The 26298-nt window shown below is 32.5% G+C and overlaps 1 protein-coding gene and 2 long non-coding RNA genes across 6 annotated transcripts in view; 1 reads left to right on the top strand and 2 right to left on the bottom strand.

Moving 5' to 3' along the window:
* Positions 1-25570, bottom strand: part of LOC115883449 (cilia- and flagella-associated protein 58-like) — a 33824-nt gene extending 8254 nt beyond the window's left edge. For both annotated transcript variants that reach the window (XR_004050383.1, XM_030901815.1), the window contains exons 1-5: positions 25387-25570; positions 23983-24344; positions 12196-12370; positions 6495-6809; positions 221-963 (exon numbers count right to left, since the gene is read on the bottom strand). Coding sequence is in view for 1 of the 2 variants with exons in the window: in XM_030901815.1 (XP_030757675.1) it covers positions 221-963; positions 6495-6809; positions 12196-12370; positions 23983-24344; positions 25387-25503 (1712 nt within the window). In the remaining variant the exon portion in view is untranslated. The remainder of the gene's footprint in view (positions 1-220; positions 964-6494; positions 6810-12195; positions 12371-23982; positions 24345-25386) is intronic.
* On the top strand, positions 13989-15106 carry LOC115883452. Of its 2 annotated transcripts, none has more exons than XR_004050385.1 (3): positions 13989-14113; positions 14464-14858; positions 15071-15106. It is a non-coding gene; the product is annotated as an uncharacterized LOC115883452 (long non-coding RNA). The 2 variants fall into 2 exon arrangements; XR_004050384.1 differs by lacking the exon at positions 13989-14113 and having other exon boundaries at positions 14323-14727; positions 14784-14858.
* Positions 22123-23400, bottom strand: LOC115883453. 2 transcript variants are annotated; one of them, XR_004050387.1, is made up of 4 exons: positions 23227-23400; positions 22895-23148; positions 22499-22676; positions 22123-22440 (listed from the first exon to the last, which is right to left on the bottom strand). It is a non-coding gene; the product is annotated as an uncharacterized LOC115883453 (long non-coding RNA). The 2 variants fall into 2 exon arrangements; XR_004050386.1 differs by having other exon boundaries at positions 22123-22676.
* Positions 25571-26298: the final 728 nt, after the last annotated feature.

The following is a 26298-nucleotide window of genomic DNA, read 5'->3' as shown; positions in this document are numbered from 1 at the left end:
ACCGTCTCAGATACTGGTTTTGTTAAAACCCTGAGACTGTATGATGAGTTATAATTCAAGAAAGGGAGACACAATAGATTTATAAGGTAGCGATGATATCCACAATCTAGTAGTAAAAGTATGTAAGCTTGATGTAAGTAGATGATATGAAAGCTTTTAGTTCATGCAACAATTCCATGACCAGGATTATAAACAAAAATTAAATCTCATATAGTCTTACTTGAGATTTTCTTTCTCCTTTGCGATCTTCCTCATTATATTCTCATCTTTAATAAGCAGTTTTTCCTTCACCGCAATGTCCTCTTTTAACTGTTCGGTTTGATGGAACACAATCTTCAGCTTCCTACGCAGTTCACAACCTTCAGCCGTAGCCTCTTGGACAGACTTTTGCAAAGCGTTACGATCGGCACGTATGGCTTCGTACGTGTTCTGCTGTTGCCTGATTTGATTCTCGTTCTCGGTAATCGTTTTTTTCAGGTCGAAAATGAGGCCCTTCTTTTCGCGAATGTCGTCCAGGTTGTCTTCGATCGTCTTGGTCAGGTCTTGTTGTTCTTCCGCGAGTCTATCACGTTCCACTTCCAAATGATGAATCTGCTTCTTGTGCTTACCGCTTTCGATGAAGAAACTGTCCAGTTCCAGTTCGAGTTTCTTTTTGCTCTGGTCTTGGATTTGTATAAGCTTCAACTGGTCGCGAGCCACGACTTGCTGTCTCAGGATGGTTTTGTTGAGCACGTCCTTTTCCTTGTTTATCGTTTCGATGATGCGCTTGTCTTCCATCGCGAACCGCTTGTAGTCGTCTATTTCGTGTTCTAGGAGGGCAATTCTCTGACGCATCGAGTTCTTGTCCATCAGAGATTCGTCTTTTTCTTGATTTACTACTATCAGTCTCTTCTCGAGGGCGTCCTTCAACTTGGCTATTTTGGACACGTCGTTTTTCAAGCGCATTACTTCTTCTTCACCGGCCTAATATTATCATAAAACATTGCATTTAAAAACAAATTATTTAAAGATAGATTTTTGTTCTACAGGGTGTCCAAGGCTAAGCGTGCATTAGAAGTTTCTAGAGAACTACAACATCTAGCTCGGAAATTTTTTGCACCTCATAGTTTCACAACGAGATCTATCGATTAAAAATATTTTCAATATGGCGGCACTTCCAGAAATACCGGAAGTTGACAGCAACTTTCTTATTTCAAATGGGTGGTCCCATTTTTTATTACATACTTAAATTATCTGTAAAACTTTATGAATTTTGATATTAAACACTCTATATCTAACATAGACTGTTTTTGAGAAAAAAAATATTTAAAATTTTTGAACGAAAAAAACTGCCTGTCAAAAATATGGGTATAGCCTAAACGTCAAATTTATTGAATACCACAGCCACTATGACATAAAGAGAAGACATATGGCTATCTACTTCCAAAATTAAATTGTTCGAATGTCATATAATGACATATAATGGCGTAACTGTCGCGGAATTGATCAATTAAAGAATTATCATAAATATTTTTTTTCAAATGAAAACCCACTTTTTTTATTTCACTAGTGAAAAGGTTTTTCAATTCATTACTTTTTGCCTATATATGTTCCTATACTGTATATAAGTAATTGTTTTTAAATTATTTAAGATTTAGTTTTAAAGCGTATATTTTTCTTGATTTTAACCAGTATATAGCCTCTGACTAAACGTCAAGTGATGTAAAACCGAGTGTAAAACAATAGATGTGGCCATGTCATATTGTGACATTTTGTTCATAAAGTATGCGCCGTTTTTTGCGATCATATATACGGTATATTAATATTATTATCAACTATTAGATATCACTAAAGAGCGAAAAGTACGACATATATTTTTATAAATATACTTTTTAAACTCTTAAGCGTACAGTATTTATAGTATAAAAAATTCAAATAGTTAGTTCTTTGACAGATGGAAATAAAGTGTCTGATTGTTTGACACTTAATGTCAAAGTAATTACCCAAATGTCAAAGTAATATACCCCATACAGCCACGGTACGTACTATGTACGTACCTGGTACGCAATGTTGGGACGAACGTCAGGTCCCTGGTACGTACAATGTACGTACCGAGGACGTACATTTTCCAACGCTCTGTACGTTCCCGGTATGTCCCTGGGACGTGGCAATGTACGTACTATGTACGTCGCATGTACGTACTATCCAGGTACGTACATTTTATGTTTTGTTCCGGACCAAAACTGGACGTAAAATGATCGAAAGTACGTACAATGTACGTACTATGGACGTTCAATGTACGTACTATGGACGTACAATGTACGTACTATGGACGTACATTTTTCAACGACGGTATACGACCTAGGAATTTAATTAGAAATAATTCAATGGAAGTCAGCTTAAAATATTTATTAATATAAAAACTCAGGTACAGGGTCATCCCTTATGTCTTGATACACCCCTGAGTCTAGCTTCGGTCCGGCAACTACACCCTTAGCGCACTCTGTCTTTTATTGGATGTTGATAGATATTTTATTTTTTTATTCTCGAACTGCTTCTAACTACAAAATACAAAAAGATAACTAAGTATTCAAATATCTAATTCTTGCCTCTGTTTTGAAAAAATTGAATGAGCCGATTCTCAATCATTCGAGGTTGTGTCTGTGCTAGGTGAAATAGTCACATTATATTATTACACTTTAACTTACCTTGAAACAACGAGCAACGAAGGCAACAACAAAAGAAAACAAGGTCGAAGCCAAACAACCTACGGCCACCATGACACACAACACAATCGAAAACTGGATCGGAGTAGGTGCGCACTCAGTGTATTGTTGTTTTTATTTTTTACGTTGATTAATAAAAGATGGAACTACACTGAGTGCGCACGTGCGCTCTAGCTCTGCCAATCGAAAACGCCATTAGAAACCGCCCGACTTCCGATTCCGACAAGACTCGAATGTGAACGAATAACTTAGCGAGAAATTTAAACATAGGACTGCATAATTTTTCTGTTAGGCTTGATTGCATAATATATTGCATTTTTAACCCATCAGATTTCTTCAAAGGCTGTCATGCATTATGGTCATTGGATAATTTAGGAAATCATTTTTTTATAGCGGTCGGGTTAGATTTATTAATAAAAGAAGTAGAGGTAGGTTAGAGTGATTTGAATTAACGTTAGCCTAGAAAAGATCCACTGATCCAGTCCATTCATTATTATTGGGTATATCTGACCAAAATAATCCAGTCATGATATTAAAATTAAATAACATTTTGTAATGCGTTTTCAAAAATGTTCAAGATACATACGTAGTACGTACTCACATGTACGTCCGTAGTACGTACTTGCATGTACGTCCGTAGTACATACTCGCATGTACGTCCGTAGTACATACTCGCATGTACGTCCGTAGTACGTACTCGCATGTACGTCCGTAGTGAAGTCCTACAATGTACGTAAATACCGTATGATCGAATAAAAACGGCGTCAGCGATGGCTATGAAATGAAGATCGCTGTCATTTTATATGTAAAATTATATGGGGAATGTCAACGATGTAATGCTAATGATTTCCAAGCCAACTGGACGCCGTTTTTTTTCGATCATACGGTAGTACGTACATGGGGCACGTACTATGTACGTATACTTTTGTACGTACATAGTACGTCCCTAATTGGTCCCGGGACGTACCGACGCCGACGTAAAATGGACATAAAATGTACGTCCCTGGGACGAAGTGTGCTGTATCGGACGTTTTAAAATATAACCTTAAATAACTTAAAAACGATTTATTTTAGATATAGGAATATGTATAGGCAAAAATTAAGGAATTGAAAAACCTTTTAACCAGTGAAATAAAAAAACTGGATTTCCATTTGAAAAAAAAACATATATGATAATTCCATGACAGCTACCGCCATTATTATATGACATTCGACCAATTTAATTTTTGAAGTAGATAGCCACATGTCTTCTCTTTATGTCACACTGGCTGTGGTAATCAATAAATTTGACGTTTAGGCTATACAATTTTTTTCGACAGGCAGTTTTTTTCGTCCAAAATCGGTTAATGTTAGATATAGAGTGTTAATATCAAAATTCATAAAAATTTTCAGAGAATCTAAGTATATAATAAAAAATGGGAGCACCCATTTAAAATATGAAAGTTGCTGTCAACTTCCAGTATATCCGGTTAGTGCCGCCATATTGAAAATATTTTTATGAATAGATCTCGTTGTAAAACAATGATGTGCAAAAAATCTCCGATTTAGATATTGTAGTTCTCTAGAAAGAGTTCTAATGCACAGTCAGCCTGGATCTCTAAAAAGAGAAAAGAGAGGCAATGAGCATCATGAAGAAAATCTAAAAACACTCTTTGCACTGAGGAAATGAAAGAGCGGATTCCGCTATGAAATGGTAATTGGCGGATACGAACTTAGTAGTGCCTTTGAAGATGTCTCCTATCTCCCAAAAAAAAAGATATGGAAGAGGTACGATTTAGGAGCCAGTATGGTATATAGGCGACTTTGGCCTATTAACTTTTTATTTACCTTTATTGTTTCAGAATTCATAGATACAAAATCATTTTCAGTTAGATATAGTGATGTGCAGGTCGGAACGTGCCTCAGGGAACATTCCCATGTTCCGAGAATGTTCCGGGAACGTTACTCTAAGGTCGGGAAAGTGACTGAAATTCGGGAAAGTTGTATTTTGATGCGAGTTGGAATATTCCTCGGAACATTTCCACTTTTCGGGAACTTTTCTTAAATTTCGGAAAAGTAATCAAAACATTGGAAAAGTTATGAACAGGCCTTGACAACAGTAACTTGATTTATTATTAGATTTATGAGAATAATGAAAATTAAATATATTTTGAAAGTTATACTTTCTTAACTTTATCACTTTTCTGCTTTGGGGAATATGTCCAATTTTTCATAACATTAAAATTTTTTCCATTCCCATCACTATCCCGATTTGGGGAACGTTCCTGGGAACGTTCCCAGGAACATTCCCTCAAAATGAGATTCCCGGAATGTCCCCATATCTAGTTAGATACGAATACATTTAGAAAATATCTGTACTCACTTTTACCTTTACATAACACAACCAAACTTATATGGAATCATTCTTTATTTCTGACTAAATTTCTTGGAAGGATAAAAATTGGTATACAACTTTAAGATAAGGCTTTTTGTTGTAAATAAACATGATAATAAAGAATAAACGACTGCTGCGATTTATTTTCTTTTGAATTTTGTGTTTAGTAGTAAAATCACAATTGTCCGGTAATTTTCATTCGAACCATAAAATAAAAAAAATGCTTACTAAAGATGTACAGAGGGGAAGAAATATTGCTCTCATTGAAGAAGGAATGCCCCAAAGAGACCTAGCAGAGATAGTGTGCGTTACCCAGGCTGTTGTATCGAAAACATAGGCAAGGTACTTACTTGGAATTAGGAACACACAAGGACAGGCCCAGACAAAGTCACAACTGAACAACCGCCTTGTGTGCCATATTGCTAGAAGAAATCTCAATGTTTCTCATCCAGAGCGACAAATACAAGTTCTGGCAGCTACAGGTGTGAACGTTTCAGTTAATACCATAAGAAAAAGACTTCGTACTCGAGGGTTTTACAGCAGGAGAGAGCTACGGATCTCACAGTTACCTCGGCAAAGTAAAATTGACCGGCTAAATTGATGCCTCCAACATCAAAACTGGATAACTGAGAATTGGTAATTTTTTTTTCGGATGAGACCAGAATTGCCCTAAGATCAAATGATCATTGAATTCGGGTTCTCAGAGCTTGAGAAGAAGAGTGAAACTCCAGGCTGCCAAATCTGTACCAAGATATAAAGGAGGAACTGTAATATTCTAGGGAGGTATTATGCTGGGAGCAAAAACTTTATTGTTACCACTTCAACAAACTTTAACGGGTCGGAGGTATGTTGATTTAGCTGCAATTGGGGATAATTTTAATTCCATGCGCGATAGTGCACCTCCCCATACCAGTAGAGTGACTAGAAAATGTCTTGAAACGGAAGGTCTCATAGTTTTCGATTGGCCTGCATGTTCACCAGATCTAAACCCTATCGAACACTTCAAAGGAAGAGTTAGAGCTCGTCGAAACAATCCAGGAAATCTCGCACAGTTGGGTTTTATTGACGCAGCATTAGCAAAATTGGAAAGCATGTCAGCGCGGATAGACGCTTGCATAAGGGCTAGATGTGACAAGAAGGATTATTAAAATTATCAATTTTCTTTTTGTTTTTGCTTTTTGGCCATTAAAAATTTAAATCTTAATTTCGTTTCAGAAATCAAAAAAATAGCATTGTGTTTATTTTGGGAACTGATTATTTTTTCTATTGCTATCTTATTGCTATATATATTATTTTTCATTAAAAGTCATTGACAAGGACTGAGTTTTATTTATAAACACAACATTTTCATACGTCTCAAGAATTATGAAAAGTAATAGATGATTCCGCATATAAGTTTGGTTGTGTGTACATACCTTTATATCAACCATTTTCGATTGGTACAGTTTTTTCAGTTTATCGAAATCGAATATCATGTTGTTGTGGTCGTCGTGCAGCTTTGCCAACTTAGTGACGTTCTGATCGTTTTCTTTTTGGATTTTATCGTTCGCCGTCTTCTGATCCTTGAGCTCTTGTTCGAGTCGAGCGATGCGCTTGGTGTGCTCGGAAATCACGCCGTTCAGTTCGTGCAACGCCGCCTCCTTGTCTTCTATTTTGAACGAAATTTCCAACAGGTCGTTTTCCAGTTTTTCTTTGGCACGTTTACCTCGTAGAATTTCGGCGGCTTGATCCTATATTAGAAGAGATAAATGATAATGCATTCTGTACTTCTTTAGCATTAATTACTAGGGTTGTTTTTTATATTTTCCATATACCGGGTGCGTCTCAAAAGTGGCTCACCCCTATAACTTCTTTATTTTTTCAGATAAAAAAAACGAGATTTGGTATGTTAGTATATGACATAAATTAGGATGGATTGACATATTCAATTGTTTTTGGTCACTTCCTGTTTTACCGGAAATGACTACAACTTTTGAATTCTCGCTTAATAAAAAATCGTAATTTAAAATTCAATCTAGAGCGCCATGGTTATGTTATAAACACTAATTCTTAATCAAGGATCCCTGGAAAAATAGATTTGACTATCTAATGTTTTTAGTGTCTTGTCCTGGCCTGTTAGAAAATGCTCAAATCGTATTTTTAATCATATCTCATTTTTTTCAAATGGAACGAGGGTGGCTCATTAGCATATTTGGAAAAAGTATTTTTTTACGAATAATTTGATACCACACACTTGGTATTTCAAGTCAAATTTTCATTACAAACCACAAGTTATAATTTCAAATAAACCATATGCGAAGATGTCAAAAGGTGACATATGATTTCTATCGCATAAAAATACCGAGGGTGCCATTTAAATATCAAAAGTTGTAGTCATTTCCGGTGAAACAGGAAGTGACCAAAAACAATTGAATATATCAATCAATCATAATTTATGTCATATACTAACAAACCAAATCTCTTTTTTTTTAAATTAAAAAATAAAAAAGTTATAGGGGTGAGCCCTACTTTCCCTACTTAGGGGTGAAACTACTTTCATATCTCATAATTTTTCTATTATACCAACCTATACCTATCTCTAATAGTTTTTGGGATAAAAAATAAAACATGTGTAAAATTGACAAAAACCTTAGCGTGAATAAGCATTGGTAAAATCATGAATTAAACACTTTTAAAATTGCAATTTGGGTTATAAGTTAACGAAAGTCGATATATTCGATCTGTCTGAATAAACCGATTGGATATTACACAGGGAGAGCAACAAAGATTTGAGCATTTCCGTTTGTTATGAAATTGCTCAAATCTTTGTTATTTTAATTCAAGCCTATGTATATTATTTAAAAAATCAAAAGACTAATAAAATTGCTTTTCAACTATATATCATGTTATCATGTTATAGTCTATAAAATGAATAACTTTGAATTTTGACCGTTATCTTTACCAACATGGCAAATATATAATTCCTCTATCAAAAAAGTTACTGATACTCTTTAAATTGAGTGCCTGAACGTAGGTAAAAAAATCAAGTAGGTAACTCTTTTAACTTTCGTGAAATAGAAAAGGAAAATAATAAAACAAGTGACAATTCTTCCTCTTCTTGCAAATCAACACAAAATGTCGTCAAAAGTAAAATGTCATCAGCTTTTGACATTTCTAAATATCAGACCAATACCGTCTCTAATAGAACAGCCTCGGAGCGAGATTTATGACGTCACGCTAGTTAGATACTACGGATTAATAAATATGTTGTAGAATACATGGAAAACATAATTATTCCTCGTATTTTTGATTTGTATTTTAAAAATGATATAATTTACATGAAATATACATAATATACAGTTAATAAATACAATATATATACCTATTTATAGTAATAAATACTTTGGCAAATAAACTATGAACCATACAAATACAGTAAATGTTTTACAATATACAAATAATGAATAGGTACAAAAGATAATGGGTAAAATGTAAAATATATTTTACATTTTGGGGTTTGAAAATCGATCTAATTTAACAAAAAACATTCAATATCTACTAATAGTGATGTATTGTTATTAGTGTTCGAAAAATTATATTTGCAAATAATACAATATCATAGAAAAAAAGGCGTCATTTCGAAGGCGGATTTTTTTGGTATTTAGGTTCGGGAAAAACGCTGATTAAGTTTTCATTTGGTTTTACATCATTTTTATTTGGTTTAAAAAAAACGTTTCGGCTAACATTATAGCCTTCATCAGTGTTGTGTCATATGAAAAAAATAGTGTCGAATATAATCCAAAAAATTACATATTAAAATATTCACACCACACACCACATACCTAATGTTTACTGCAATTAATAAACTAATATAAACTTGTCAAAAGATGACCACATATTTTTTTAAATTATTATTCTTAACACTAAAACTACCTACATTGACAATGGAGTACGATTTCAGCCATATTCTAAATCATTTACTGCATTTATATGGTTCATAGATTATTTGCCAAAGTATTTATTACTATAAATAGGTATATACTCGTATATTGTATTTATTAACAGTACATTATGTATATTTCATGTAAACTATATCATTTTTAAAATACAAACCAAAAATACGAGGAATAATTATGTTTTCCATGTATTCTACAACATATTTATTAATCCGTAGTATCTAACTAGCGTGACGTCATAAATCTCGCTCCGAGATATATAGGATTATATAATATATCTATTAAAGACGGCATTGCATCAGCATGGCCGCAAGTTGCTAACCTAATAAAATTAACACTAGAAAAGCCCGCGGGAACTGTCAAATTCAAAGTTATTCGTTTCACAGACTATATCATGTTAAGTAGAGCTATTTAAAAATTAATAATTCTATTATTATATTTTCATTTTAAGAATTTCGTTACCATGATAATTTTAGAATTTTAGCACATAAATTCTAATTGATACTATTTATATAGAGTGTAGAGATATCTCCCATGCGAGTGTAGAGGTATCTCCCAAATCTCTACGCTCCATAATTGATACTTATAAAGTTTGAATATTTATCATGGTAACGATTTTCTTTAAAAGAAACAATTATAAGTGAGTTATTATCTTTTAAATGGATTTACTGAAGAAATCAGAAGGTTTAGGTATAGGAACAAGATATATCGTTGAAAAGAAATTTTATTTGGGTTTCGATTTTTTAAATAATATACATAGGCTTGAATTTAAAATAACAATAATTTGAACGACTTTATAACAAACGGAAATAATTATTTTTTTCTGACCTCCCTATTTGATATCCAATCAGTTGATTTAGACAGATTTTAGTTAAGCTAAAAGTAACAAATTTTAGCTTTCAATATGCCGAATTTATGATTTAACCAATATAATTATTCAAGATCATGTTTTTGCCAACTTTACACATCTTTTATTTTTTTATTTCGAAAACTATCAGAGATTGGTATGGGTTAATATAATAGAAAACGTTTGAGGTATGGAAATAGCAGGTCCTAGACACTCAATAGTAATTTTATGGAACTAAAAATTTAGTTTCTTCTGCATCGCCAGGTGGCGCAAAAGACATTAAAGTACAGGTTTCTAATTTATATATGAAGGTGACATAACAGCCTCTATATTTACTACCGTCTATGGTCTAGTTGTCAAAATGTTGGTGATCCGTCAAGTTATTTTTAAATCATTTTTAAATAATTATTAATTCAGATATTCCTGATTTGCCGGAAAGTTCGGTGATTTGTGTTTATAGTTTATGTTTTTATTCATTTGTGCATTTTGATATTTACAGTCGATCATTATTTTCGTGCTGGATACTAAACATTTTTATTAAAGACATTTTAGACTAGAGAAATAATACATTTATGAACAAACTAAAAAAAATGTTTAATCATAAATAAGTAAGTACATAGTTGGTAATATAGTATTTTTAGTAATAGTTAAGTACTAGTCTATACTATATTATAATTTATTTGTTAAATCAAAAAAATAGGCGGTATGTGCTCTATTGTTGGTGTTTAAAATGTATGTTTTCATAATTTTATTTTTAGTTTTGAATGTGTTACACTTTTAATGATCAAATAAAACATAAAATATAGTAAACAAGTCTATATTTATTATTTTATATTTTACAAGGAATAATTTTGCGCTTGAATAACGTTACCGGTTTGGTTAGCGTTAATAAACAACGGAACGCTAAAATTATGTTATGCTAAAACTCTCCATTAGTTTCTTCCGGATCACCAGGTGGCTCTAAATGATGGACTTATTTGTTTTATATCAGTGTCCAATCTATCTCTAGTACGTGACATTAGTCTATGGGAAGTAGTTTGTTAGCAATATTCTGAGAATTTAGAATAATGGATTGAATAATGACAAGACAAGTGACATCTGTCTAAAAAAGACAGCGATTTAGAGTGACAATTTGGTTATTTAAAATTTAGAGTGGCAATTTTGATTATGCAAAAGAAATACATATTCTATGAGTTTACTGGTTACCTAACGATTAACATTAATTTAAAAATAAATCCCCAACATGAATAATCTTTGAACAAAACATTTAAACAAAAACAGACCATAGACTACACAAAACAAATTGTTGGTTAGTAGCAGTTAGTAGTAGTCGGATATATAGATGTAGTAGTATTTTGGTTTAATGGCCACAGCTATCCGGCCGGGTAATAGAATTATCGTTTTTGAATAAAAATGAAAAAAAAACATAAATTTATAAAGCTAGAGTACTATACGGTTTTATATTAACTCTTTTTTTTGAAGTTTATAAAATGCATTCTTAAAAAACACAACCTAACCAACTATATCCTTCCAATCCTTCAATTTAATAGCTGTTAGTACGAAGTTCCACTTCAAATATGCGCACATAGTGCACACACAATTTTTTTCTACCTCTAATACCTCTAATATTCAAAATATAAAAAACCCTCGTATAAAGTATTACGCTTCGTCCTACGTGGCAGACAAAAGCGAGCGAGCGACGCATGCGCGACATATTTCAATCGTCTACCATGCCGTTTTACGCTTCGTCCTATGTGGGAGACAAAAGCGGGCGATGCGAGCGACGCGGCCTTATCAAAAAACGTTTTCTTATGAACAAATAATAATTTCTTATGAAACTTATGAATTAGCTCTGTTATCTACGCTTATAAAGGTGTTCTGCATTGCCGACGCAGGACGATTTCAGAAGAAAACGGTGTTTGAAAAAACACTTGTCGCTCCCATCGCCCGAATCGCCTGCTTTTGTCGCCCACGTAGGACGAAGCGTTAGTCGCGCCCATCTCCTACCTAGGACAGCTTCGTAAGAAAATGTTGTTTGATAAATACGCGTCGCTCGCACCGCCCGAATCGCGCGCTTTGGTCTCCCACGTAGGACGAAGCGTTAGAAAAATTATTTTAGATTTAGCCTCGTCGCACGTATCGGCTACAAGAATCGGCCGATATTGGGTACCAATCTTTCACATGTAGCCGAATTTTTCCCAGACTTTGAGGAGGACTATTGTGGGAGCATTTTACACCTTGAAGGTAACGCGGGAAAAATTCTACAACTATTTTCTAATGTAAATTTCTTCTTTTGGCGAATTACACTGTCAACTTATAATTCCGAATACTAACCTCTAATTGTCCTGATATCTCGTTGAGACGAAGATCAGCGTCAGAATTCTTTTTCTCTAACTCTTCTTGATAATTGAGGGCGTTGTACAGTTTGGTACTCAGTTGAGTCACTTCGTTTATCAGCTTATCGCGTTCTCTCTCCAATCCATCCTTGTTTTTGGTCATTTCCCCCCCTCTATATTTACAGATTTGTATTTTAATAAAATATGCCATAGTTCGATACTATGGCATACTAAATGGAAAAAATAGAATCATTTTTAATCAATTGATAAGTGTAACTCTTATAATGTTATAATACCATACGATTGAAAAAAACGACGTCAAGGACGGCTGGGGAATGACAATCGATGATAATTTTTGGCGAGGTCAAGCCCTAGACGCATTTACTTGGTTTACCCGTACTCTTCTATATTTTTTTATGACGTTTTCTGCCAGTTGGCCTTAAGAAGGTTGTAATTATTTTTATATTGAGTAAAATTATTTTTAAATTAAATAAAATTTAATCTTAATAAATTGTAAGTTTTATGTCAACTTTTAGTTAAAAGACGTCGTTTTATTTTCGATCATAGGGTATAATAATAATGCTAGGATTATTTTAAATGAACCTTAAAATTAAATTATTATCGTTGATTGAAAGAATTGGGAAGATAGCCACCTAATGGGCGAATTCGTGACAAGGCTGATTTGATTTCCCCCTACGTCTTAAGTGCTGTACGATGGAGACACCAATCGTTCTGCGGTCAACACATAAAATACTTATTTCCTCTAAATCGGCCAGTGAAGGTATATCGAAGACGGTGTAGATCTAAAAGCGACACTGTTGCCATATTAAAATGTGTAATATCTGTAATACGTTTAACAAAAATATCTTTGAATGAAAAATCCGCGTTAATGTATTGAAAATTTATTCGCGTTAAACATAAAATAAACAACAAAAATATAAATTCCTTTATAGGTACTGAATATATCGTATGATCGAAAAAAGTCGATTAGTTGGCTTGGAAATGACGATTATTGACATTTACAATAATATTTTACATATGAAATAACAGCGATCTTTATTTCCAAGCCAACTCTGACGCCGTTCTTTGTTTAATAATATAATATTATATTAAATTGTTTAATGATAGAAAATCCGTATTATTAACGCACTGTACCCAAAATCCGTAAATCTACGGATTAATCAGTAGTTCTGACAACACTGTCTTCGGCAACCACTCACTCTGTCGATTGAAAGCAGAACTACGGTATAGTAATTGAAATTATTTTTATTTGTAACTTTCGAAACCATAAGAGTTATGGAACATTATGTTTTTTGTTAACCGCATATATTTGTGTTGAAGAGCCTCTGTGAAATTTTATTTCCATAAAATACTAACACTCCCATGTAGATTTTATATAAATCAAGTATTTATTTTTATTTACTGAAACTGACGGTTCTACTCATAATATGAAATCAATATGTAATAGTTATTTACAGTACAAGTGTGTTTATATACGAACATGATTACAAAAAGTGTGAACGATTAACCAAACCAAATCACACGAGTGTTGTAATTATGGAGTGTAGAGGTAAGGAGAAACAACTCTTACGGGACTTTTATTGAAAAAGTGGTCACAAAATGGGAAGAATAAGGATTCGCCAAATGACCACAGTGGCGCTAAAAACGCATGAATCTAAAAAAATGAAAACTAACCATAGATAAGAGAATGTGTAAGAGAATAAAAATAAATATAACCAAACATTACCCAAAAAAAGTTTTGTTTTTATTTTTTAGACAGAGTTGTTGAATATAAAATAATTATTGTTTATCAATATTTTGTGCTTTATTTATTATTTAACAATGGTTAAAGTGTGTGTGGTGCGAAGTTGATTGAATAGCTGATGGAAAAATAAAGAGCAAAGGCAAAGCCTACGGTATGGAAAATACATAATATAATTCAATATTGTATTATTTGTATTATATGTAAAAATTAGAGTCAATCAAAAGTGTAGTAAACATTTTTCGTAAGATTATTAACATACATGTTACAAAGTATATTTTTACAATCCTTTTTATAAAGTTACAACCTAAATAAAATTTATTTTTAATGATTTTAAAGTTTGACAGACATGCATAAATTGTTGGCATTTTTTTAAACAAGTAAAAGTAGGAAATACATAAAATTGTAGGTACTTTGAAGAAATATAGTTAACTGTAAGTGCTGTATTTTAATAATCTATCAAAAATCAAAATCATCAGGATAATATTAGGTATTGATTTTCAGACAAGAATTAGATTACAGTGATGGTCAAAAGCATTTAGATATTGCTTTGAAATCTACAGATAAGGTATGGCAGTTTCATTTTAAAGAACAAGATGTTGAAGTTTGTGATAAAATTGTCATCAGAAATACTGTCCACTTCAGTATTTACATAGGAAAATATTGGAGGATGAAGCTCTACCTACTGCCTCAGGTTAATTTAAATTCTGAATTGCAACAACAGCAACAAGCAAGAAGGGCACCATTAAATGAATATTATACACATAAGTATTATTATACACAGAAAGAGTAATGTTATACACATAAATATTAACATTTTGTAGAGCAACAACAGAATAAAAAACCAAAATATGAACACCAGCAACTAAAACAGGAACCATTAAATGAATATTATACACGTAAGTACAATTTGATCGAATAAAAAACGGCGTCAGCGATGCCTATGAAATGAAGATTGCTGTCATTTTTTATGTAAAATGATATGGAGAATGTCATCGAGATGTTCATTTCCAAGCCAACTGGACGCCGTGTTTTTCGATCATACAGTTATACACATAAATAGTAATATTATACACATAAACATCCCTTGATAAAGATCAACATTTTGTAGAGCAATAACAGCATCAAATAATGGAAATAATGGACTCTATTGCTCAAATCAAAAACAAAATTTCAGCATTACCACTTTATTGGCTATATCAATAAAAGAAATTATTGAGTTTATGAGTCTAGATCCTACAAGCAAGCAGATGTATCACATAATTTTAAATGAAGATTTATTCTAATAATGAAAAAAAAAAACTTTGGATCAAAAATATTTTCTTCTGATGAGGTTTATGAATATTAAAGTCTGTTGAAGTTTGGCCATTATGTGTTGGTATACAATTTATTTATGATGTTACAGTAGTTAAACCATCCGAGTACGAAACATGTTTAAAATCCACTATTCTTAATGAATGGCAACTACCAACTTGAGAGGAAGCTAAGAGAAAGGTTCTATTGGGTGGACTACAAGGAAAAGGGACATATACATGAGGATCTGGAAGGGCTATAACATTACGTCTCAAGCCATGGAACAATAGGAAACGAAATTCAAAGGAAAATATTACAATACGTGGGATGCAAATTATAGTGCAAAGAATTGAGAAAAAGAATTATTAAAAGTAGTTATTGTTACGATAGTTAAACCATCCGACTACCAAATATATTTAAAATCCACTATTCTGAATGAATAGCAACTACCAACTTGGGAGGAAGCTACGAGAACGATTCTATTGGGTGAACTACAAGGAAGACATGAGCATCTGGAAGGGCTATAAAATTATATTATTTCACGTCCCAAGCCATGTTGGAATAGCTGGGAGTGAAAAAGAAGATAATACTGCACACGATTCTTGTCTAGAAGTAGTTGATATTAAGGTAGTTAAGTCATCCGACTATCGAACATTTAAAATCCACTATTCTGAATGAATGGCAACTACGATAGAGCAAAACGTAAATAACTACTTGTACAGTATAAAATTACATAATATTGGCTTAATTTTTATACTAAATAAAATGTATTACGTTATTTTTGACCTGCATTATATTTATTTAAATCCCATATCATCAATTAAACTTCAAATAAAGTTTTCCTAATTATAATTAACATTAATTTTAAACTAAAGCTTTTTCATGTTGAATGAGATTTACGAAATAACTTATGAAAAACAATAAAAAAGACGCTCAGTCTTTTGCTTCTGAATAATCGATAATAAAACCACATATTGACTTACTTTTATACTAAATAAATGTAGGTATGAAGTTATTTTAAAGCTGCATTATATTTATTGTAAACCCATCACCAATTATTACTTTAAATAATTTTTTTCTTAATTATAATTACCATTAATTTTAAGCTAAAACGACCAGAATATCTTTTCGTCGTCTTGAATGACATTTGCGAAATAACTTATGAGAAACGATAAAAAAAGGGCCTAGTCTATTGCTGCTGAATAAAAATCTGTAATTTATTTCATGCAACATGAAAATAAAATTGTATGTTTTTGAAACTCGCGGCTTCGCGTTTGCTTCACGTCAAATATTTATGTCTTGAATCATCTGTTCTAAAATGTTCGGCGCATGTCTTAAATTTTAGGATCTTGCTACAGCAGCGCCATCCTAATTCTTCCCTTTTTTTGATGCACGGAGTTATTTCTCCTTACCTCTACACTCCATAGTTGTACTCATGTTTAAACGCACGTGTCATGTACAACGTTTTATCTACAACCGAAAAATAAGAAAATGCTGTTTTAATTTTCGTTTATTAGTCGCCCACCTGTAACACCTTTAACTATGACATTTGTCACATTTTTTTTCTGAAAACTCAGTTTGCCCTGTCAAGTAAACGCGAGCACTTTTTGCACAGAAAAATTATTTTAAAAATTAGAATTGTTTTGAAGAAGTGTAAAAAATGTGTTATTAATATTTATAATAATCAGTAGCAGGAATTTGTATCAAAAATTAATATATTTAGATGTTCGTAGTTGTCATTGTTCATTATTATAAAAACTAGTTGTGTACCATAACACCACTAGTTGTGTTATGAATCTCATAACGTAACTGAAATACTAAAAAAATAGCGATGTAAAAAACGGTTGTAGATAAAATTCATAATATAATAATCTACGATTGACATTTCTTTAACAAAAAATGTCTCTAGTAAGAATAGTAAATGGGAGTAAATATTCAAGGCCGTGACACACGAGCTAATTGGACAGCCTATGTTAGCTTGAATTATAATAACCATCATAAAATATACGCTTTTTATACAGGGTGTTGTATATATTATATCAAACATGTGCCATCTCTCGTGGAGAAATTCCTCACGTAAAAATTTATTTATTTTTCATATCAACATAGGTCCGATTCTGCTTTGTTTCGTAGCTACAGGGTGTTAAAGTCTTAATAATCTTTCGATTTATTATAATTTTAAGTACTTATAGTGATTCGAATGAAATTTTGAGGGTAAAAGTTACTATAAATGCGACATATTTTAAAGCTAAAAAATTGTCAACATATTCACCAGTGACTTGCATATGGGTTATCACTGGAATATTTTTCAAAAAAAAAACATGTACGCCACTGACTTTTTTCTTTTGATACCAAAATTGTGTAGACCATTTAATGTCAATTAATCAAATAAAAGTTATCTCTTGATATTTTGTTGAATTCTGCCTCCTTGATGAGACGAGCGCAATTTTATTAATCACAATTAATAAAATTAAAAATAAAATTAATAAATTAATTATAATGTATTTTACCTAATTTATTATTAAATATTATTACTATTAGTTGTTAGTACTGGTAAGTGAAACCTACAGCAGTTTCAAATAAAAAATAATGGTACTTAAGATAATTACGAAAAACCTCTAATTTTAAAATGTTTTAACATCCTGTAACTCTAAAAGTATGCATTTCCATAGTCTAAATTTTTGTCATATTTTTTGATGAGAAATCATTGAGTACTTATTTAAAACATTAGCAACCCAAGTAGCAAAATTACGTTGTTCAACGTAATCACAACGTCGCCAGGAGCAACCCAACGTTGCCGGACAACGTCGAAGCGACGTCTAAGCGACCCATATTTGCTCCAAAATGGTGTTTGTTTTTAGGGTCGCTACAACGTCGCCAACGTTGGCGACATTGTTTGAGGTGACGTAGTACGTCGTGTGCTAAAAGTTGTTTTTCATGCCGATTCGCGATATTTTGGGGTTAGAGTTAAAAACATTCGTCGTCAAATATTACTATATTCAACCATGGGGAAACCAAAATGAATGATGTATGAATTAGAAATGGAATATATTATGCTCCATTAAGAAATAACTAGGTGAATTTAACTTCGACAAATCTGCAAAGTTTTGAAATGTCGGCAATTGAAATTCATCAACGAAGATTAGTTTACTGTTGAAAGTACCATGATACTTCGAAATATGGCAAAGCCCCTTTTTAATTTCCTAGTTTTAATTTTAAAATTATAGTTTACTTGGTTAACCTAACTTTTTTTTTGTTTAAGTTTGAGACAAATATACGAAATCTATCAGAAAAATTAGCTTACAACCCTAACAGATACAGATTTTTAACGAAATTCGCAGTATTTTGTGGTTTCTGATATTTTATTCGATTCGTCCACAACGCACGAAAAGATAAATCGTATTAAAATGGCGGAATTGCCTAACGCAACCTTTAAAATACCAATATAGTGCATAAGGTGCGGTAACCGACCTTTAGCTCACCTATGCCAACCTTTGGTTCAGAAATTGACACCTGCTTTGACGTAATAGGACCTCTGAACCCTACCGACATCTAGGAGGTAAATAACAAAATTCCTTCTTACAGTGCTCTTTTTTACCAAAGAAAAATAAAATAAAGAAGAAAGCCGGTCATCCTTTGGTGGTGGTGGTCACATACTCGTTAATAAGATCGCTGACATTAGATCAGCATTTCTATTTATTTATTGTTAAAAAAGCCGTACAGGAAGTATTGTTGCACAAGATGATAATCCTTTTAAAAGCTAGTTTACAGCTGAATGGGATATATTATTTTGTACACTCCACTGACTTAAAAATGTTTTTATCTTTTGGTCGAAAAGACGTCAGGATGAATTTCAGTTGACTGCTCTTCTGGAGGATCATTATTCTCATAGTATTCCTCTGTTGTATGGGCTTCAGCTGTACTGTATTTATTTCTATAGTATCCATTGATGATAAGCTACCACTTGTAGCACATTGCGAGGATGTGGATGACGAACATAAACTCGTTATTTCCACTTCATTTTTCAGACACTGACTTGCTCGCTGACTTTCTTCTAAATACTTTTTCCTTTTTCTATAAAAAGTTGTAGAGTATTTATATACTTTTTTCCTATACATCTTCTTTTCGCTTTACACAGTAAGTACCACAGAAAAAATACCTAACCAATTGCTCTGTGACAGTACAGTACAGAATTTTTGTGAGGTTAGGTGTAGATAGTTCCGCTTCCACAACAAAAATCGATATCGTCGCGCTCGTCGCCGTAATCCAACGTAGTAATTGGTTATAATTTATAATCTTGAAGTTGCTTTGGGTCGTTTAATGAAACGTTGTATTACGTTGTAGTTAATATGTACATAAGTACATACTAACTACAACGTAATACAACGTAAATTACGAGTGTAAACTCGTAATTTAAAAGTACGTTGCACAACGTTGTACTACGTTTGTTATTCTGTAGTACAATAAACATGCCTTCTGGCGACGTAATGACAACGGTATAAAACCCCACTTCTAACAACGTTGTGCCCTACAACGTTTACCAACGTTGTTAGGGGTCAAAATATACAACTGTTTAAGTGCAACGTCGTAGCGACGTTTTGGCTACGTAATTTGAAGTTTGGGTATGCATGGGGCAGGAAAAAGTACCAATTTCAACGTTGCGCGTAGTCAAAACTAGTTGGAAGTCGGAATTTTGTTACTTGGGAAGTTAACGGTATTATTATTTTTAAAAGGTTGAAATTAGACTTGGATCAAGGCAAATTAATAAAATTGTGTTTATCTCATCAAGAAACCGACAAAGTATCAAGAGACAACTTTTAATCGGCATTAAACTGCTAAAACTATTTTGCTAACAAGAGAAAAAAGTCAGTGGCGTACATGCTTTTTTAGAAAAAATATTCCAGTGATAACTCATATGCACATCCCTGGTGAATATGTCGAGAATTTTTTAGTTTAAAAATATTAATTTATAGTAACTTTTACCTAAGGGTAAAAGTTACTATAAATTCTAAGGAATTTCATTCCAAACGCTAAGAGTACTTGGAAGAAAATTATAATAAATCAAAAAAATACTAAGACTTTAACATCCTGTAGCTTACTTACTTACTTACTTACCAATCCTGTAGCTACGAAACAAATTAGAATCGGACTATGTTGATGTGAAAAATAAATCTTATTTTTATGTGAGGAACCTCCCACGAGAGATGATGGCATATGTTTTTTGAAACATCCTGTATGTTAGACAATCTGGATATATAAAAAGATTTACCTTATTATTTTTTTAGAATTTTCACAAATTTCACTGACTAATACTTTTCAATTAATATTATAACAAATATTTCGTGTACTCGCTATTTAAGCTCGTGTACCTATTTGTATAGGTCGGTACTTTACAAGATTCTCCGTTGGTGGCAGCACTGTTTAAGGAATTTATAGGCACCAATCCTATAAACTTCTTCCTCTTTTATACAATGATAAACTTGATAATGATCAGAGAACTAATACATCATTATTTTTTTTTCAAATTACATTTTCAATTTAAATAAAAACATTTAACTAATGTTAATTATTTGATTAGAGTTTATACTATGGAGTGTAGAGGTAAGGAGAAATAACTCCGTGCATTAAAAAATGGTCAAAAAAAGGGAAGAATTAGAATGGCGCTGCTGTAGCAAGATTCTAAAATTTAAGACATGCGCCGAACAGATGATTCAAGAAATAAATAGAGAACAACGGCATACGGTCGAATCGGCCTACAAACACGTAAACGTTTACGTACGCATGCGCATTTCTTATATTTTCTATTTTTTATACACGTAAAAGATTCTTTACGTCTACGTATACGTGCCAGGAGCGGCCGACTCGACCGTATGCCGTTGTTCTCTAATATTTGACGTGAAGCAAACGCGAAGCCGCGGGTTTAAAAAAAAATACAATTTTATTTTCATGTTGCATGAAATAAATTACAGATTTTTATTCAGCAGCAATAGACTAGGCCCTTTTTTATTGTTTCTCATAAGTTATTTCGCAAATGTCATTCAAGACGACGAAAAAATATTCTTATCGTTTTAGCTTAAAATTAATGGTAATTATAATTAAGACAAATTTTATTTAAAGTAATAATTGGTGATGGGTTTAAAATAAATCTACTGCAGCTTTAAAATAACTTCATACCTACATTTATTTAGTATAAAAGTAAGTCAATATGTGGTTTTATTATCGATTATTCAGATATCAGAGCCTCTTTTTACTGTTTCTCACAAGTTATTTCGTAAATCTCATTCAAGATCAAAATCTTTAGTTTAAAATTAATGTTAATTATAATTAGGAAAACTTTATTAAAAGTTTAATTGATAATATGGGATTTAAATAAATATAATGCAGGTCAAAAATAACGTAACACATTATATTTAGTATAAAAATTAAGCCAATATAATATAATTTTATATCTGTACAAGTATTTATTTACATTTTGCCATCGTAGTTGCCATTCATTCAGAATAGTGGATTTTAAATGTTCGATAGTCGGATGGCTTAACTACCTTAATATCAACTACTTCTAGACGAGAATCGTATTATCTTCTTTTTCACTCCCAGCTATTCCAACATGGCTTGGGACGTGAAATAATAATATAATTTTATAGCCCTTCCAGATGCTCATGTCTTCCTTGTAGTTCACCCAATAGAATCGTTTTCGCAGCTTCCTCCCAAGTTGGTAGTTGCTATTCATTCAGAATAGTGGATTTTAAATATATTTGGTAGTCGGATGGTTTAACTATCGTAACTATAACTACTTTTAATAATTCTTTTTCTCAATTCTTTGCACTAAAATTTGCATCCCACGTATTGTAATATTTTCCTTTAAATTTCGTTTCTTATTGTTCCATGGCTTGAGACGTAATGTTATAGCCCTTCCTTAGATCCTCATGTATATGTCCCTTTTCCTTGTAGTCCACCCAATAGAACCTTTCTCTTAGCTTCATCTCAAGTTGGTAGTTGCCATTCATTAAGAATAGTGGATTTTAAACATGTTTTGTACTCGGATGGTTTAACTACTGTAACATCATAAATAAATTGTATACCAACACATAATGGCCAAACTTCCAACAGACTTTAATATTCATAAACCTCATCACAAGAAAATATTTTTTGATCCAAAGTTTCTTTTTCGTTATTAGAATAAATTACCTGCAATTTGTTAATTCATTACAACATTGAATAAAAGATGCAAAGTGTTTATGCATACTATAATAGATAAATCTTCATTTTAAATTATTTGATAGATCTGCTTGCTTGTAGGATCTAGACTCATAAACTCAATAATTTCTTTTATTGATATAACCAATAAAGTGGTAATGCTGAAATTTTGTTTTTGATTTGAGCAGTAGGGTCCATTATTTCCATTATTTGATGCTGTTATTGCTCTACAAAATGTTGATCTTTATCAAGGGATGTTTATGTGTATAATATTATTATTTATGTGTATAATAATACTGTATGATCGAAAAAACACGGCGTCCAGTTGGCTTGGAAATGAACACCTCGATGACATTCTCCATATCATTTTACATATAAAATGACAGCAATCTTCATTTCATAGGCATCGCTGACGCCGTTTTTTATTTGATCAAATTGTACTTACGTGTATAATATTCATTTAATGGTTCCTGTTTTAGTTGCTGGTGTTCATATTTTGGTTTTTTATTGTGTTGTTGCACTACAAAATGTTAATATTTATGTGTATAACATTACTCTTTCTGTGTATAATAATACTTATGTGTATATTATTCATTTAATGGTGCCCTTCTTGATGGTTGCTGTTGTTGCAATTCAGAATTTAAATTAACCTGAGGCAGTAGGTAGAGCTTCATCCTCCAATATTTTCCTATGTAAATACTGAAGTGAACAGTATTTCTGATGACAAATTTATCATAAAACTTTAACATCTTTTTCTTTAAAATGAAACTGCCATACCTTATCTGTAGATTTCAAAGCAATATCTAAATGCTTTTGACCATTACTGTAATCTAATTCTTGTCTGAAAATCAATACCTAATATTATCCTGATGATTTTGATTTTTGATAGATTATTATAATACAGCACTTACAGTTAACTATATTTCTTGAAAGTACCTACAATTTTATGTATTTCCTGTTTAAAAAAATGCCAACTTTGTGCATGTCTGTCAAACTTTAAAATCATTAAAAATAAATTTTATTTAGGTTGTAACTTTATAAAAAGGATTGTAAAAATATACTTTGTAACATGTATGTCAATAATCTTACGAAAAATGTTTAATACACTTTTGATTGACTCTAATTTTTACATATAATACAAATAATACAATAATGAATTATATTATGTATTTTACATAATGTAGGCTTTGCCGTTGCTCTTTATTTTTCCATCAGCTATTCAATCAACTTCGCACCACACACACTTTAACCATTGTTAAATAATAAATAAAGCACAAAATATTGATAAACAATAATTATTTTATATTCAAAAACTCTGAAAAATAAAAACAAAATTTTTTTGGGTAATGTTTGGTTATATTTATTTTTATTCTCTTATCTATGGTTACTTTTCATTTTTTAGATTCATGCGTTTTTAGCGCCACTGTGGTAATTTGGCGAACCCTTATTATTCCCATTTTGTGACCACTTTTTCAATAAAAGTCCCGTAAGAGTTATTTCTCCTTACCTCTACACTCCATAGTTTATACGTACTCTTCACCGTCTTGGTTCATCATATTCTTGAAATCGATCTCCCTATTCAAATTTTCCACTTGCGCCCTTAAATTGTCTATGATTTCTTGAGCCAACTGCTCCCTGCCGTGCGCCGCGTCAGCTAGTTTCCAAGCCTTGTTGATCTCCTGCTTCAGCGTATCTATGGTCGTTTTATCTTCGTCGGCTAGCCTGAAGGCCGCGTCCAATTGTTCCTGGTTCTTATCTATCAATTTGCAAAACGCTTCATTTTCTTCTTCCGTTTCCTTTTGCCTGGTAAACGATTGAAAGAAGGCCTCGAACAGTTTGTTGAAATCTTCGGCGAAATGGGCGACCTCCGGGTTTTGTTCCAATTCGGCAACAGTCTGGAAAATGAGATTTTTGAATAAATATTCAGAAGTTCTTTTTAAATTATAGATTGTCTGGGAGGAGGAAAGTTAATCCCTACGACCTTATAGACCTATTGTCCATTTTCTCGAGTTATAACTCATATCATACAGTCTCACTACTACTACTGCCATTACTCGCTGACGAGTATTTGACACGCATCAGAAGGTGGCGACGAAAGGTGTTTTCTTTCATGACCTTTTCTGTGACTGAAAAACCCGATACGTGATGTTATCTGCCTACCGCACTCCGGACATTCAAAAATATCATTGCTTTGTTGCCTCTTTACTTTTTGGTTGTCGCTGTTAACTGAGTTTACATTTCTTCTCCATTGGGTTCTATTGTGAACTGCTTCTTTTCCCACTCATTCTGCATGTTAATCTCTTTTAAGTTTTCGTGGAAAATGTCCTTGTATCTTTTGAGTTGTCCACCCGGCCTCCTCTTACCGTCAACAAGCTCACCGTAAAGCAGAGATTTTGGTGTGCGGTTTTCTTCCATTCTGCATACGTGACCAGCCCATTTTAAGCGGGATTTTGTACCATGCCTTCAATACTCTCGCAGTTAGCTTTTTCAAGGACCGATACGTTTGAGACATGATGGAATCATCGGATTCTTAACAGTTGCCTAAGGTGTCTCTGCTGCAACTTGTTTAATGCGTTCATGTGGCGGCGGTACGGCACCCAGGTTTCGCTTCCATATAACATGGTGGGAATTATAATTGCTTGGTACACTGCAAGTTTCGTTTTTGTACTCAAGTCATGATTGTAGAAAACCCTGTTTTTTAATTTCCAGTCAAAATCAATTTTAAGTCAAAAACTTAGAAGAAATAAAAAAAAAATGTTAAATGAATCTATTTTTGTTGTTAGATACTAATTTTTTGTATTTAATCTTTCTGTAATTAGTGAAACTGGAACGCATATTTTATCGTTAAATACACTTACAAAATTGTTAATACCAAGTTGATACTAAGTATGTACTATTTTAAATCATATTTATATAATAATTTGTTTATATTCATACCTTGTTGTAATCTCTTTCGATAATTGCAAATGCATGTTCTGGATTGTCCGGGTCCAATTCTTCTTCACGATTTTCGTCACCCTCATCTGGATTATCGCTAAAGTCGCTTTCTTCCATTTTGTGATATTAAAAAAGGTACTAGGTCTGGCAAAAATAATCTCAGGTAAAATCACGACATGAGATATGTCCAAATCTGTCATTAATAATACCTTAAATATGATACGAAGGTAAATAATCAGTATCCATGGAAATTATTTATCGATAAAACTTTGTTAAGGCAATTACAGAATACCTTAGTAGTCCAGTAAATCAAGGTTGAAACCACTTAATTCGGCGGCCGGGACTTTTCAGGCGAATTGTGTACCTTTTGGGGAGTAATTTTAGGGGAAATATTGTAACGCCGTGGCTTTGCCCGAATAAATGGCCCCAAATAGCCGAAAAATCAGTTTTTCGCAAATATCTGCCAAAATATGCAATTTACAAAACTTTTCCTGAAATAAAAAATTAAGCTTATGTAATAATATACAAAAATGATTCTTATCATTTTTACGTTGAATTAGCAGTATTCGAGATATTCCGCGCACAAGATCAGTGAATTTTCTCTCTTGAAGTCTTAACGCTCCGAAGTAGAAGTGGGAATTCTAGTTCCTTGGGAGGAACTAGTTCCTTAGTTCTTGTTCCTCCAAAGGAATAGTTCTTTAAACTAGGTCTTTAGTTCACAATTAATGTACGAAATATAACGAGACGTGTAATTGCGTACGTTAAAAATATATACAGGGTGTCATTGAAATGGTGTAAAAAAATTGGGGAGTGATAGTACTCCTAAAAATAGTAAAAAAAGTTCCTATAAGTATAGGGTGGAAAATGCATATTAAGGGAGTTAGGGGCACTGAAAGGGTGAATTTAAAAAAA

The sequence above is a fragment of the Sitophilus oryzae genome, unplaced genomic scaffold (assembly GCF_002938485.1).
Source record: "Sitophilus oryzae breed Bouriz unplaced genomic scaffold, Soryzae_2.0 scaffold_1903_pilon_pilon, whole genome shotgun sequence".
In the NCBI taxonomy this organism is placed as follows: Eukaryota; Metazoa; Arthropoda; class Insecta; order Coleoptera; family Curculionidae; genus Sitophilus; species Sitophilus oryzae.
This window is presented reverse-complemented; position numbering and strand designations above follow the sequence as displayed.